The 17,375-nt window shown below is 40.3% G+C and overlaps 1 protein-coding gene across 2 annotated transcripts in view; it reads right to left on the bottom strand.

Moving 5' to 3' along the window:
• VWA8 (von Willebrand factor A domain containing 8) overlaps positions 1–17,375 on the bottom strand; it is a 364,304-nt gene that overhangs the window by 24,590 nt on the left and 322,339 nt on the right. For both annotated transcript variants that reach the window (XM_086711392.1, XM_086711387.1), the window contains one exon: positions 12,993–13,101. In XM_086711392.1, the coding sequence (XP_086567518.1) occupies positions 12,993–13,101 (109 nt within the window). The remainder of the gene's footprint in view (positions 1–12,992; positions 13,102–17,375) is intronic.

Consider the following 17,375-nt stretch of genomic DNA (forward strand, 5'->3'; position numbering starts at 1 on the left):
TTTATCTCTATTAGCTCTCTGCTCCATTAGAAAGTAAGGTGTATGGGATAAGAGCCCTTATGTAACTGCAGCATCTAGAGCAGTGCTTGCTTGATACATAGTTGGTGTTCAATAAAAATTTACTGACAGAAAGTTACCACTAAGAAATGTTAAGTGATAAGCATATGATGGAAAAGCATGTCTATACACTATTATCTTAATTGTGTATGCATGTACATTATATACATGCAAAGAAAAATATGCAGGAGAAAAAACATTAATAGCCATGGTTATTTTGGGGTTGTGAAGTTATGGATGATAACTGTTTTCTTTAATTTCTTTTATATTTTTTAATGTTTATTTTTGAGAGAGAGAGAGAGAGAGAGAGAGAGAGAGAGAGAGAGACGAGCAGGGAGGGGCAGAGAGAGAGGGAGACACAGAATCTGAAACAGGCTCCAGGCTCTGAGCTGTCAGCACAGAGTGTGATGTGGGGCTGGAACTCATGGACTGTGAGATCATGACCTGAGCTGAAGTTGGACGCTTAACCTACTGAGCCACTCAGGCGCCCCTTTTAATTTCTATATTTTCTAATTTTCATATAATGAACTCATGAGTTTTATAATCTGAAATAAGCAAAAATGAGTTCTTTTTTTCTCAAAAGGATTAAAAAAATTCCTTTATATTTTAATGAAATATTATCTTTGAGACCAGTTTGCAAGTTATGGAAAGCAAGGCTTCTCAAACTTTAATGTGCATACAAATAACTTACAGATCTTGACCAAATGCAATTAAAATTTTTTTTAAATGTTTTATTTAATTTTAGGGAGAGAGAATGTGAGCAGGGGTGGGGCAGAGAGAGAGGGAGACACAGAATCTGAAGCAGGCTCCAGGCTCTGAGCTGTCCACGCAGAGCCTGACATGGGATTTGAACTCATGGACTGTGGGATCATGACCTGAGCTGAAGTCGGATGCTTAACCGACTGAGCCACCCAGGAGCCCCACAAAATGCAATTTTTGATTCAGTAGGTTTTGTTAAATAACTCGTCCAACATCACTGCAGAATTTTTTTGCTAATAATTAATAAAAATGATAAAAGGGGGTCCATTTTAGGAGATCTATTAATGCCCTTGGTAGGGAGGCTACAGAATTATAAAATGCTTACTTTTCTCTTAGAATATTATGTTTGTCTGCTGTGTCTGGATTCAGCATCATGTAAGAACCAAGGGATTTTAGGTCTTAATTTTCTTATGCCGATGTTGCTTCTTTCCCTATATATGATTATCATCCTGTAATGTGCTCTCTAGCTTGAAGACTATTTCCATTATGTGTGCCAATGGAAGGAAAAAAAAAACTTAGTAAAATTTGGGGTGAGAGTGAGGGAAGGAATATGCTTTTTCCAATTAATATGCTATCCCTTTCTTCTTTTTTGGGGTCAGCTTTTATTTTTTTTAAGTTTATTTTGAGAGAGAGAGAGAAAGAGAGAGAGGGAGAGAAGGGCCAGAGAGAGGGAGACAGAAGGAGAATCCCAAGCAGGCTCTGCACTGTCAGCAGGGAGCCCAATGCAGGGTTCGGACTCACAAATCACGAGATCATGACCTGAGCTGAAATCAAGAGTCAGTCGCTTAACCAGCTGAGCTACCCGGGTGCCCTGGGGTCAGCTTTTAAAATTTAATTATAACACACTTTTAGTAAAGTATATGATTCTTAAATGTAGAGCTCAATTAACTTTAAAAGTGAACATGGGAGCCTGGGTGGCTCAGTTGGTTAAGTGTCTGACTCTTGATTTTGGTTCAGGCCATGATCTCATGGTTTGTGAGTTCGAGCCCCGCATCGGGCTCTGTGCTGATGGCACAGAGCCTGCTTGGGATTCTGTCTCTCCCTCTCTCTCTCTCTGCCCCCACCCTGCTTGTACACGCCTTCTCATTCTTTCTCTCTCTCACTCTCAAAATACATAAAATAGGGGTGCCTGGGTGGCTTGGTCGGTTAAGCCTTCGACTTCAGCTCAGGTCATGATCTCATGGTCCGTGAGTTCGAGCCCCATGTCGGGCTCTGTGCTGACTGCTCAGAGCCTGCAGCCTGTTTCAGATTCTGTGTCTCCCTCTCTCTCTGCCCCTCCCCTGTTCATGCTCTGTCTCTGTCTCAAAAATAAATATACATTAAAAAAAATTAAAAAAAAATACATAAAATGTACATTAAAAAATAAAAGTGAACATCCCATGTAACCACCTGTATGTCCACAGCCCCCCAGGGCTCCTTCTGGAATTTATTTTCCTCCTGCCAAAGGTGACCTCCTATTCTGACTTCTATCAGCATGGATTAGGTTTGTCTGGCTTTGGACTTCATAAAAATGGAATCACACAGTAGGTGTTCTTTTCTGTCTGGCTTCTCTGGCTCAACATAACTCCTGTGAGGTTCCCTATGTAGCTGTGGAGCAGCCCTTTATTCTCTCTCACTGCTCTAATGATATTCAATCCTATGATTTAGTCGTAATTTATCCACTCTACAATGGCACTGTTTCCAGTTTGGGGCTATTACGAATCATGGCGCCAGGAGTGTTCCTGAACATGTCTTTGGAGCAGATGTGTGTGTATTTCTGTTGTGTAGGAATCCTGGATACATTCAGCTGTCATAGATACTGCTAAACAGTTTTCTAAGGTGTTTTTTCCAATTTACATCCCCATGAGCAGTGTATAAGCAAGTCTCATTTGCTTATATCCTCACCAACACTTGACACTGGTGGCTTTTTAAAAAAAGATTTTTAGCCATTCTGGTGGGTATATAGTATATTCCCTTCCTTTTTATTTTTATCTGTGGAAAAACAAATTTTGGTTCTGCTTGTCATTGGTATTTTTAAGGAACATGAACCAGTAGTTTCTGATTTTGAGAAGTGAAAATATGTGCTAGCCTTTTGATCCAGAACTACTGGGCACAAAGACATGTTTATAATAGTAGCACTATTCATTAGTTTTCAAGTCTAGAACTTGCAGATAAATACGTGCAGATAATTTATTATCTGTCATCTAGCCAGCCCACCAATATTTGGAAATTCAAAACAGGAAGAGGCCTGTCAGAATGGATACTCTTGGAAGCAAGGGGCAAGTGGGGGAGCACTTGAAAAACTTACTGTGGGATGGAACAGAAATATTTATTATTATAGACTGTGTATTGTATCTCAGCGAGATACATCCTTAACAAGTAAGTTCCTATTGTATTTAAATATATGCTTTCATTTATAACAAAGGGCCAAACATGATCTTTATTGTATATTCCTATTGCAAATATTCTTATAAATATGTCCATCTGTTTTGTATTATGCAATACATCCAAACTAATGAGAACTTATTATACATAAAGCTATGTTTCCCTAGTAAAAATATACGTTACAGGCTTTCTAGAAAAAAAAAAACACATAGTTTTATTATGTTCATGTAAGGGACGTTTAAGACTAATTGAAATGCTCAGAGGATGACGTATTCTGGTTAATTCATTTTCTGGGAAAAAAACTGGTTAACCAGAAAGCACACACACACTCATCTGTAGCAGTGAGGACATTAGGAGGAATACACTTGACAAAAACCAGTTATCTTGTGGTTTGTGACCCTCGATCTTGTGATTTTGGCACTGAAAGTATTCTGATTAATCTTAAGTCTTCACTTATCTGGGTTACAGTTACTCAAGACTTCCTTTACCTATAAACTCTACAAGTAAGTCAGTTTTCTCTTATTCCTTCAAAATTTAATGAAGAGATTAGAAAGATTTAAGTAGCAGTTTTTGTAGAAAGCACATACATTCTATAGAATAAAGCATAGAGATATTCACCAATAAACATTGTGTCAATGAATAAATGTAATGGGTGTTTGAGGATACGTGCCTGGGAACAATGATTCTTTTATTAAACATTATTAGCTCCCATTATTTTTAACATTTAGTCATGTTCCACCAAGATATACTTTTTATGTTAATCTGCACAGTTAAAAAAAACATGCTGGATTGAGGTAAACTTTTATACAGTATTTATAAAATGACAAATTATAAATCAATGGAAACAATAAAAAATTTTCTCTGTGGTTCTCAGTATTTTGACATAGCAAAAAATATTTTCCTAAATACCTGTTAGGTTGCTGGCTGCTCTAAATGGTGGAAACAGTGTTGCCCAGACAAGAGAAGATGCAGACCTTCCTTTTTAAGGAGTCCCCTGGTTCTTGAAGGGACATCTCATGGCAAGGTTAACTAGTGATTCATGTACTTAACAAAGACGACCTTCGTTAGAAGAGTCTGTTCTCTTGGATGCCGATGTGGAACTAAACTATGACTTTGAGTTACCACTTACCGTCATTTTATAATTTGTTTTTATGAATAAAGAAACTGGGACCTACACACGTCAGTGTGCATGTACAGAGGCGATATAAACTTAACGGTTCAAAACTGAGCCCCAGATCCAGCCCCCTGCTTTCCCCAAGTCCTCACCTCAGTGAAAGGCAGCAGGTAGCCCCAATCTTTGGGCTGTTCGGGCCACAGGACGACAGGCATCTTTGCTTCCTCTTTCTTTCATAGCTCATGCCTAGTGGGCCGGCCAACCCCCGTGGCTTCCCGTGTACCCACCGTCTCTTCCCGTGGCCGGGCCTATTCCCAGTGCAAACACCTTTCTCTCTCCCCTGGACTGCTGCCGTAGCCTCTTCCCTGGCCTCCCTGCCTCCTTGCCTCTCTCCTGGCCCCCATGGTCCTGTCTCAACACAGGAATCAGAAGAATCTTCAGAAAAACACATTGTAATTTGCAGGCAACACATAAAAAGAAAAATTCCGGCATGATTAAATTTTTTAAAAGCCCAACTGAACTTCTCTTTCTCTAGTTATTTTCAGGAATGAAGTAGTATTTGTCTCTGTTGCACGTAGTACAAATGATCACACTTTTCACTTACTTCTGTCCCTCATCTGTAACAACTTCTTGATTGTTGTTTCATTTTTGAGGTACCATGAGAATTTAGGCCCCGCTTATTACTATTATCATTAAATTCACTTTTTAATATTGTGCATCTTTTTCAAAGCACTATCTTGATATTTGAGTTTTCTTTGAAACGCATTTTCCACAATTATTTAGAACTGATTCTGTGTTTAACTGAATTCTGAGGTTCATTGCTAGTTCTTCTATGCCATGAATTTCCCATTCTTAAAGAATTCAGATTCTCTTCTTAATTGGCTGGAATATTTATACATATGTGCTTACATAAGTATGTGTGTGTACATGTGTGTATATATATTTACCTCAAAATCATTTTCAAAAAGAGTACTTAAGTACTTAAGTCTCTCGATATTTGAAAATGTCTTTCTATCTCTTTGTACTTTGGCTGAGTATAGCATTCTCAGGTCACAACTTTCCCTTGTCCCCCAGATCTTGCAAACATTCTGACAACTAATGTAAGATTAATTTGTCTCTAATAATAGCTTGTTTTTTGTCTGCTGGTATTCTTTTAGGATATTTTCTTTGTTTCTGAGATGTTAACGTTCCATGAAGCTGTAAAAAGGCACTTACCTCTTTTCATTATTTTTGCCTGGTGCTCAGTGAAGTTGTTTTCATCCATAGATTTAGGCCGGTCTTTAGCTCAGTGCAGTTTATGTTGTTGTTGTTGTTGTTGTTACTTTGATTATTGCTTATGTGTTCCTTTTGGTCCTCTTTGGGAATATCATTGGCTCATACAGCGTGTATTTACTGCACAACTTCTACGTGCCAGGGTTCTACGTTTGGGGATGGATCATGGCTCTGTGTGTTAGCTCTCTGCTCTGTTTCTATTGATCAGCTTTCTTTTGTTTTTTATCTCTTTATTTCCTCTACAGTCTGGAATAACAATTCCAAGTTTCCACTCATGTTAGTACTTAGACTTAGGACTGGATTGATCCTGTTCCTTCTACTTTTAATGTAGATTTCACTTTTGGCATTGCATTTTTAGTTTTTAAAATAATCTTTCCTCATTGCATTCAACTCCCTTATTATTTCTGCTTGCTTCTTAGCCAGACCCTTTTAAATCTACGTCTCATTTCACATACTTCAAGTTTCTTTGAATTGTGAGAACACAAAGCAGATGTTTTCTAAAAATCCAGTGTTTTCTGAAGAAAATATTCTAGCCCAGTGGCACCTTCTGCCTTTACATCTTGGATGCTTGTTACTCTATCTCACTGCAGAATCATTTCATAGATCCCATGTCATTTCATTTTTGGGTGTTCCTATTCTTGAATGATGAGATGGCCCCACAAAACTGTTTAGAAACAGACTGGATAGACTCTCCTTTCTTGTATTCACTTACCATTTTGTTATTATTAGAGTTCTCCTTGAAGATTTTGAACTGGTGTCTGTAGTGGAACTAAATCTATTTACTACTTAGCTCAGGAACTCAGTAGGCAAGGAGTTGGAACTGTGGACAGTCACAGCATGAGAACTTCATCTCCACATCATTTCTTACTGTTTGGCAAAGCCATCGCAATGGGGCCACTTGGCATTTGTTTCATCTTGTCTTCAGGCCAAGTATAAGCTAAGGCTGGGCTGGCCCCTTTCCCGGTGTTATTCCCCTTCCAGCTTTCTGTTTGTCGTAGCCACGGCATAAAATCTAGATCTCCCCAGCCCCACTGCTCCCAGTGTTGCTACTTTCAACTGCTTCTGCTTGGCAGTGACAAAATGGAGGTCAAGTGATCTGCTTCCCACCAGCTTTAGGGCTCTCGCGTCTACTCTCCACCTCGCCAAGTAAGGGATGTCAGTTTGATTCTGTTGGGTTTCATGCACTTCCTTCCTAGTAATGCCATTCCTTAGGGAGGTTTTTGAGTTGTTGCTAGTGCTACCATTCACAAGGGCTCATCACAATCCGTTTAGCAAATATTCTTCAAAGCTTCTTGCACGTCACTAGCACTCTTCCCTAATTTCTGCTGTCATAGGGTTTTTCACTGTTTACAGCTTTTTGTTATTTTAACATTTTCATGGTCATCCGGTGAAGACTGAGTTAGATGCCTGTGCTCAAGTAGCCTAGAAGTCAGGACTGTATTTGATGGCTGCACTTTGTCCATGTTGTCCCCTAGTGGCTATGGATGCCTTGTGCTGAGTGATGAGCCGTTAGGGTGCTAAGAAGAGTAACTGGCATCTTACTCTTCTCCCCAACATGCAGATGTTCCTTGACATGCTGTTTCCACCTTTCCTCTCTCTGCTCTGTAGTCTCAACCTTAGTCAACACACCTTCTCTCTTGGTGTGGGCTGTTGCTCTACACAGATATTGATAAGAATGCAGATGTAGATATGCATGTGGATATGCAACACTATCTGGTCCTCACCTTGCTCCTGAACTCCAGATTCACATCTTCAACGCTTCAAATCTCACGCTTGACATTTTTACGTAGGAGTTCCAGTAGTGAGAGAAACATGATAACATCCAAAGCAAACATCTGCTTTCTCCACAAGCCTCTCCTCTTCCTGGCTTCCTTATTTCTGGCCTCTAGGGCTTGAAAACCTCACTGTTCCCCTTACCTCACATTCGATCAGTCACTGTCTTCTTACCTACCTTCTTGTCCAGCCTCCAAACTGTCCCACCCTTTCTATTTTTCACTTTGATTGCCCTGGTTCGGGTTCTTATCACTTGTCACCTGGATAACTGAAGTAATTTTAATAATTTGGTTTCCAGGTTCCCCCACCTCTCTCTTTTCTTTCTCTGACACTTTCTTTTTCCATGGCTTTGAAGCCTCCTAAAGAAGATGTAACTAACTATACCACTCCCTTTCTCAGTCATGTTCACACTCTTCACTGCTTATAGAATTCAATTAGCATGGTGCTCTAGGCCCTTGGGGGTTCACCTTCTCCTTCATTTTCTGTCCCACTACCCCCAGCCTCATCCCCAAACTCTGAGCTCTAGTCTCTAGGCAGTTTGTCACTCTCCAAATAGCCTTGTATTCAAGGCTTCTTCCTCTGCTCATAGATTCCTTCTGTCCAGCCCGGAGCTATGCAAACTGCCTTTGGTGAGTAAACGCTTGTTACTGGTCCATGATGAAATCAGTAACAGAAATGAACAGTAAGCATTTAAAAACTTGTACAGCAATTTGAAAAAGTGCTTTCATGCTTGCTGAATCTCATATTAAGTAAGATGGGTTTGTATCTTGTATGCTAATTTTTACATCTTTTTTTTTCAGTAGTTCATTTCTGTTTTATTTTATAAAAGCCTCAGCCCATGATTGATGAAAAATACTTGGCCTCTCTCCACAGAAGGTTTGAGAAGCTCTGCTCCAGGCTGTCCTTCCATGCCAATCCTTAGAAGAGTTACCAATTAAAACCATGCTCATCCTTCATGGTCCAGCTCAAATGGCACTTCCTCTGAGTTTTCCCTAACTGTGCAGCCTAGAAATTGCACACACATTTGCCTACATAACACAGCACTTTATTTAAAACACTGCTGTGGCATTCACCATATTGCGTCTTCTATTATAACTACACATGTATCTTCTTTCCTAGGTCAGTCACTGAAGGCAAGAACCCTTAGGCAAAAGAGATATCCAATAAATGTCTACTGGATGAAATACAGTTATTATCAACTAAATAAAAGGAATGGGGAAATGCTTTCCATTCTTTAGATATGAGCGAAGTGGGTGCTCAGAATAGAGTCTAAATTCCTTGCCTGGCACCTACCTGCCTCTTAGCCCCAAGTCTCTGTATGCGTTTTAGGCTGGATGGAATCCTGCTCATACTGGAGACCAGCCCTCAGCATACCCCTGAGATTGCACAGTGTCATGCTTTTGTCTATGCCATATTCTCTGCTGGGGCATTTTTCACTTTCCTTTGACTGGTTAATACTTGTGTATCCTTCAAGAGCCAGCTCATGTGTCCTTTCCTGAAAAATCCATCCTGGAATCTCTTTCCTCTGGGCTTCCACTGCATTCTACGCATCTGTCTACCAAGACACCATATTCAACTGAAACCATGTGTTCATGTACCTGTCTTTCCCACTCCTCAAAACTACAGCCCTCTTGAGTACAAGGACAGTATCCTATGAATCTTTTTGCCCTCAGTGCCAAGCACAGTGCATGCCAAATGTTAATGTTCATTTTGAACTACTAAAGGAAAAAAAAGGAACATAATTGTTGGTTCACGGAGATATCATGCTAGCGAAAGCAGTCAGGGAAAGGCTAATTTCGTTCAGCCTGAGAATGATATTAGCCTGATTGTAGATCAGCAAAACACTGGAGAGAAGATATGATTAAAATCAGTGGCTTCTTGTGGAATGGGTATTTTCTTTTGTTAGGGAATGCTGGAATCAAGAGATTCAGATTCTGAACCAAGTATAATTGAATTTATTATAAACTCTATTCTAATAAGAAGATTCTTGCTATTGATTCATAAAAGGTCCAATAAAACCAGGACTCTATGATATTCCATGATCCAGTCAAGAGGCAGAGAGGTCACTGGTGATGGCTATCTCAACTGAGAAGAAGGACACATGTTACAAAGACACACTCACTGAAGCAGACATTAGCAGGAGTGGCAACAACATTCCTTTTCCTCAAATCTCAGCACGGCCACCCGGAATCAATGCGTGGGCTTGAAAATGTACTTTGAAAAGTCATTTCAAATGATGATTTGCTAGTTCCTGGCCAGACTTTCTGCTGTTCACCAAGGAAACACCCATAGTTACTGGGATTACACAGCAACCTCAACACAGCTGGGAGCTATTAGTCAATTGGAGCCACACAGGACTGGCAGAAGATGGCGAAAAGGGGACCAAACAAAGCCATCTTGTTTTGGTAATAATCTGAAGATTCATATTCTGCAGGAGGCCCTGTCTGTCTTCGGCCGGTAGCTGCGTTTTCAGCTAGCACATCTCTCTAAACTGAGGACTAGAAGGCTCACCTGAGAATAACACTCCTGTGGGTTTCAAAAATACCTACATGCAATAAGGGAAGTACCTGACAATGCTACGTCGGCATCAGGATAATGATGCAAAGTGCGTTGTGAGCATAGGTGAGAATGATACTTCTCACAGAATTGTAGAGTTGGCAGCAGATAACAGAGGCCTCACAGATAATAGGGACCCAAGCTCTGGGCCCAGATACCTGGTTCACTAGCCACATGACCCAGGACAAGTTACATCATCTTTCTAGTCTTCCGTTTGCTCAAAATATCTACAGGATATTGCAGGAACAAAATATCTACACTTCAGAAGAAATGTAGAACATAGTCCTTACTGCTTATAAGGATTAAATAGCATAATGAATGTAAAGCATTTAACTGGCTTGTAGTCCACGCTGATGAATATTAGAAATACAACGGAAGTAATGATGAAACAAATTCTTCTGTGGAGAACGCTATGTGCCAGGCATTGTTTTAAATGGTTTACATGTCTCATCTGAATTAATCTGCATAACTGCCCTATTATCTGTCATTCCATTTTACAGAACCCAGGCTGTCTGGCTCCAGGGCTGGCACTATTAGTCACTAAGTGATGACAATGATGATGATGATGGTGGTGGTGGTGATGATGGTGATGGAAGAGATCTTGATAATGATGTTGATAATGTAAGGCAACTAGTAGAGTCTCTGGCACATTGTAATTGCTCAGTAAATGTTTGCTGTTATTAAAATGCTTGTATTATTTGTGAAGAGTTGTAGGGATGGTAGTTCTACAACCATTTTAGGTACTCATCCAAGGATTATATCACTTTTATTCCCTTTCTTATATCTTAAAACTCTTTCTTGCTATTATTTAAGCCTATTTTCTCTTTTTCAGATTTCCAAGGAAGAAGAGAAGAAAAACATCCCTGAAATAATTACTCTATTTGAGGATATCTAGAAAGTTATGGATCCCCTTATGGTTTTTTTAATAGGTGCCAATTTCTTGTTTTCCATCCATTTCATCTTATTTGTTGCTTTTCTTTGAGCCCTTCACAGTTTTCTTTCACCTCTCTCTTGAGGGTGGAAAGCAAAACTGGGCAGTTTCTGATGCTGGTCTCATTGCTGTGGACTTTAGCAGAAGGTTCATTCCTTAACGATAACCCTAATTCTAACCCAGGTGTAAGTGGATTCCTACTTGAAGAAGTCACAGTAGTGGGTCTGCCTTTTCGTCCTTTGGCTGATCTGGTAAACATAATATCATTTATCTCAAAGAACTGATGTGAGGATTGAATGTGGTGATGTCTGTAAAAGTAACTATAGCCTGGTGCCCAATGAATACCAGTCAAGACATGAACTAATACCAGATGAGGATTCTCATCCTTTCAATTAAAAATAGACTTGTGGGGTGCTTGGGTGGCTCAGTCAGTTAAGTGTTTGACTTCAGCTCAGGTCATGATCTCACAGTTTGTGGGTTCCAGCCCCACGTCAGGCTCTGTGTTGACAGCTCAGAGCCTGGAGCCTATTTCAGATTCTGTGTCTCCCTCCATCTCTGCCCATCCCCTACTTGCACTCTGTCTGTCTCTCTCAAAAATAAACATTAAAAAATTTTTTTAAAAAAATAAATAAAATAAAAATGTATTCTTGTATTTCTCTCCAGTACTATGAGTAATCTAATGGCCTATTTGTACACAGGGTAAAACCCAGTGTTGTCTGCATGTTCTCATGGAAGCCAGGGCCAGATCATGATCTGGTCTTTGTGATTTTGATAGCCTTCTCCTTTGCCACTGTCCCCCACCATATACATGTGCTTCAGAGTCAAACTGAACAACCTGCACTTGTACATCACGTGTCCTATGTCTGGAATGCCCTGATTCCTCAACCATCTGGAAAATCCTTAGCCTCTTTCAAGTGTGAACTCAAGCATTACATTCTCCACGAAGCCCTTCTTTGTTCATTCCATAGAATCATGCACATATTTCCCTACGAATGTAAGAAATCATTTGCCTATTTGTCTTCTTTGAAATCCTTCTTTGAGGGCAGGGGCTGCATTTTATTTTTCTTTTTTAAAAAATTTTTTGTTTGCATTTATTTATTTTTGAGAAACAGAGTGAGACAAAGCGTGAGCGGAGGAGGGGCAGAAAGAGAGGGAGACACAGAATCTGAAGCAGGCTCCAGGCTCTGAGCAAGTGGTCAGCACAGAGCCTGATGCAGGGCTCGAACCCACAAACTGTGAGATCATGACCTGAGCTGAAGTTGGACGCTCAACCGACTGAGTCACCCAGGAGCCCCTGCACTTTATTTTTCTATCCCTAATGTCTGGTATGCATCAAGAACTTAGGAAATGAACGACTGACTAAACCACTCATTCTTCAGTTTTAATATAAACACTATCTCTTGTTGCCCTCATCTTGTGTGAACCACTCATTTCGGCTCTTATTCACCTTTTGCCTTGCCATGGAGATCAGAGCCCACCTAGAAGTTGCCTTCGATGCCCAGAGTGATGAGCACTGGTAAAGTGAGTGCCTTTACTGGAAAAAATCCAACCATTCAATGTTACTTTGTTCACACAATTTGCATATGGATTTATTTTTTTAAAGCAAATTCTCCAAATAACAAGCCTTTGCTTAGGAAATATTGAAGCATCTTAATTAGTATTTTAAGGGGCAAGAGCAAATATTAACTTATTCTGAGGAAACCACAGTCTAAAACTGAAAAAACAGGCAGGCAATGCAGGGGCAGGGGGAGCATCGGAGGAGATGCCAGGAGACATAGAGAGTGCACAGTCTGGATGATCAGAAATGCTCCTCTATAGTCAACAACAGTGAAATGATTTGTAGGAAAAGAATTCTATCTGTGGATTTCTAGTAGAGGTGGGATGCTCACAGATCTTATATATAGGGGAATCAGGGAGTCTGGGGTCTTCTAGGATTGCTGGTCAAATTATTGCTTCTTGGACAGGATAGGAGAGGTCAAATATTTTCCTTGGAGAACTGACCTAAGAAGGCCAGGGAGTGATCTGCAGTTTTACACAAACATTTTGGCATTGATTACTTTTTTTTCTGACTGGTTGATTAGGGTTTAGGTAACTTTTCTCCAGTAGTTTTGGGATGGGCCCAGCTTTGGGCCCAGATTATTTTCTTAGCCCATTATTGGAAATTACCTGTAAATTATCCAGGATGATTCGGAGGGAGTGCACCTGCCGTCGAACAGCACCTGAGAACCTTTCATAGGTTGTGGCATCATATTCACTCATTTGGATCTCCTTTAGTCTGTAATCAGAGGGCGTGAAAAAGACAGTAGCTGAAATCATGTGTATGTGGTCCCTTATGTCCATTCGTCTTCTGCTAGAACTATAGCAAGGTCCTTGGTATCTGACGTTGCCTTGAAGGAGAAAACTCCAGAAGCAACGTTTCCAGTTAGGAGAGTCTAAGGAAGAAAAGGTCTAGTGGTAGGCTGGTAAGAAGTTAACAAGTAGGTTTCCAGAACAAACCAAACCAAACCAACAAAAAACTCTGATTTATAGTATTTGCTGATTTCTGTGGTGTAGATACTCCCACCATGATCAACTCCAAAATACTAACAGTAAGATCACCAAGCACTGACTTGGAAAGGAATGTGCGGAACTGGCTCTCATAAGCCAGTGAGTCAGCTCTATAGCAAACCACTGCCATATCCCCAAAGACGTGTCATGATGTTGACAGCTGGTCAGTTCATGTGGCAGGTTCCTAGAAGAGCTCCGTGGGTTGCTTTTAGAGACCAAGGACATATATTTGGTTGACCAAGATAACAGTTCAGGCCCAAAGAATGCAACTTAATGTGTTGCTATGTAGAATACAAGAGTTTTCGGCAATTGCTGTGTACTTTTAATAGGATAATTATGTTTTCATATCATTGTGGCTTTGAGGAGCACCTGCCAGCACGGTGCTCCTTTTTATTGTTCTTCATCATCAGCTTCCACTGTAGCCCCAGCAGCACGTTCACAAATCCCTGAAAACACTGTACACCCAGAGCTTGGGCTTCTCCCCCACTGGGAACTTCCTTTCTCTGCCTCTTTGTCTCTATTCCCACTTACTCTTCAAGACTCAACTCAATAAGGACTGCCTCTAGGAAGCCTGCACTGATCCCAGGTCTGTCTTCTGTAGTCTCAGAGCATTTTGGGCTTCCCTCTATCAGAGCATTTACTACTCATGCTATATGTGTCTGCCACCTGTCTCCCCAACTAGGCTCCCTTAGGAGAAGGGTTGAGTCTTTCTCATTTTTATATGTGCGATGCCTAGCATGGTACCTAGCACATAATAGGTGCTCAAAATGAAATCAAATGAATGACTGAAATAAAAATAAGACTCAGGATTATTTAAAATGCAGCATCTTAAACTAATCATAAGGAGAAAGTTCCTTCACGGAATGAGGCTCTCTTGGACTTTACAGTGTTGCATTCATAATATGCTAATTTGATCATGTTTCTAGAAATTTCTATAAACAAAAGGGTGCTGATACAAGGACAGGCACTAATGAATGCATGTCTACAAAGCCTAGCAATGGCACAGTCTTCTAAACTGCTCTGCATGTGTGCATGGGCGTGTATACGTGTGTGCAGTGCTGGCAGGTGTGGATCCTGTGTGCACAGCTGAAACTCTTATCTAAAATCTAGATTTGTCATCTCAGGCTGGAACAGAAACCCCAGATGCCAGATGAGAATGAACGGTGTCTCTTCCTCCATGTCAGGCCAAGCACCGGGAAGAATCTAGCCATCATGGGGCAGAGTGTTGGAGGCTTACTAGAATCACATAACATTAGGGCTACCCTTCAAAGCGCAGATCTGCAGTTCCTGCCCGACCACCTGGAGGGGTCAGCTAACACTAACTCAGGTTTCAAGATCCCGCTTGAAGGCCCACATCCAATGAGGTCTTGCTTGATCCCTCTGGTAAAACGGATCATTCCTATTCATAAATCTTCTACAGCTATCTACTATGAAACCTCTGCACATTACTGCTTTTACTACATAGATCTATTTCCCTCTATCATAGTGTCTCTCAAACTTTATTTTCCACAGGAGGAAATATGCTTTACGTTGAGATCCAGTGCACACAAGTATGTATGCACGTGTGTGTGTGTGTATAACTAAACCAAAAATACAATGAAAAATACATTTATTACATGTGATTTACTACATGGATATTTTCTCTTCTATTCCTCTGAGAGAAGAAATAGTCTTATTTTTTCTTTGAATCTAGCACAATGTATTTGTACCTAGCACAATGCCTGGCACATGGTAGCACTCAATAAATGCCATCAGACAGCAATTTGAAAGCACTGACTATCAAAAGGTAAATAATAACTGAATGGTGTTCCCCAAGGTGACATGCCAAGGGGCCTTCTAAATTTAATTTACTCTCTGTTCTGAAGAACAGCTAGGAATACGTATATAGGACTTGACCTCCTAACAATACCTCTTATGTTTGCTTTTTGGCAATCTCTTAAACCTCTCTATAAATTTTCATTAGATTAAGTTACGTCTCAAGTCTCAAGGCTGACAGAAGCTGGGCACCATGACTACTTCCCCTCTTTCATACATAGGAAGCTAATACACTCTGTCCCATAGAAGGGAGATTAATACTTTTCAAAGAAGGGAGGTTAGGACAAAAAAAATGTAGATAGCTTGCCCTTAGCAGGGAGAAACACACACACACACACACACACACACACACACACACACACACACACACAAGCACACACACGCAAAGGAGTCAGGCAGTTGGTAAGTCACCTTGGGCGGACTGGTCTTTGTAGTGAGATCAGAATCCGCTCCAGTGATAGGGCTACTTCTGGCATGGTCACATTGCACCCCAAAACACATCACATGCTGTTTTAATTATGAAGATGTCTGGAAATCATATTCCAGGTTGTTTCAGCTTTCAGAAAGGTCGCCTACAAGGTTCTCAAAGCTGATAAATTCTGAAAGATGAAGACCGAAGCAGGGAAGGGGAAAGAAAATAGGAAATCTTAGCCTCTGGACCAGATAAGCTTCCTGGTGTTAATACTCTCAAGCCCACAAAACTATCTGGAAATATGTCTTTTTGCTGCTTTAACCGATCAAAACTGCAGGGCACAGCTGCTTCACATCCTAGTAATCTATGTGGACTAACTGCATTTTGTTGGCACGGTATATTTTTAAAGGGTATATTTATTGTTACGTAACAGTCTGGGAATTTTAGTTCTCATTTTACTTTTCTTATAGGTCAGCCTTAAAAACTATAATTTTGGATCAGTTATGAGGAAAACAAACATAAGTTGAGATCTATGGTGTGAGGCTGATGAGTTTTACAAATGGTAGTAGGTACATTCCACAGCCGGCACCCACCTTAAATACTCTTTTAGGCACGTGAAATACCTCACCATCCATTTCATTCAGGTTTTATTGCTTTAACGTTTCTGTCCTGCCTTCTGCATGTCTTATGCTTGTCTTCCTGAATGAATCTTTTAGTTCTTAAATTCCAGTTAATTTACAGCATAATATTAGTTTCAGTGTACAATGTCAATCAATTCTTGATGCATAGGAACAGGTATTGAACTGGAATCCAGATACAAATGAATGCTAACTAGAGGATATGTTGATGATGTCAAGAGCCTATCAGGAGTATTAGGCTCTTCAAGGTAATATGGGGGACCTCTAGGCTGATGGATGGGTCTGGCTTTCAGTCTGGTTTTAGCCAGTTTCTTCTTTTTTTTTAAGTTTTAATTTTAATTCCAATTAGTTAACATACAGTGGTATATTAGCTATAGCTGTACAATATAGTGATTCCACACTTCCACACATCACCCTGTGCTCATCACAAGTGCACTCCTTAATCCCCATCACCTATTTAACCCATTGCCCCACTCCATTTGGTTTTAGCCAGTTTCTGAATTAAGTATCAGCCCGTCTTTGAATAAAGCATTATTTGTGCATATTATTTATTCCACAAGTGTACGAGTGTTTGCCATGCACTAGGTTTGGGGTATAGGTACTGGGGATATGTTACAGAACACAATACTCTGCCATCAAGGAACTTTAAGCCAGTGGAGGAGAAATCAACTTTTCATATAAATAATAATATAAAGGGAAAGAGGAATAAGAACTATGGAGAAAAGGTCCAGGGTATATAAAAGCATAAATGGAGGGACCTGACCTCATTCCACATATGCCTAGCATTGCAAAATAGCTTTAAAACAGACTATTTGATGATAGTAAAGAATTATTACTTTTTCTTTCTTTTCTTTTCTTTCTTTTTTTTTTTTTTTGAGAGAGTGCATGCATGTGAGCAGAGGAGGGGCAGAGGGAGAGAGAGAGAGAGAGAGAGCGAGAGAGAGAGACTCTTAAGCAGGCTCTATGCCTCGCAAGGAGCCCAATGTGGGGCTTGATCTAATGACCCTGGAATTATGACCTTAGCCGAAATCAAGAGTCAATTGCTCAACTGACTGAGCCACACAGGCGCCCCAAGAATTATTACTTTTTAAAGACACGATAATTGTATTGTGTGTTTTTATTTTTATTTTTTAAAAA

This window comes from Puma concolor, chromosome A1 (assembly GCF_028749965.1).
Source record: "Puma concolor isolate L17-30 chromosome A1, mPumCon1.1.hap2, whole genome shotgun sequence".
NCBI lineage: Eukaryota > Metazoa > Chordata > Mammalia > Carnivora > Felidae > Puma > Puma concolor.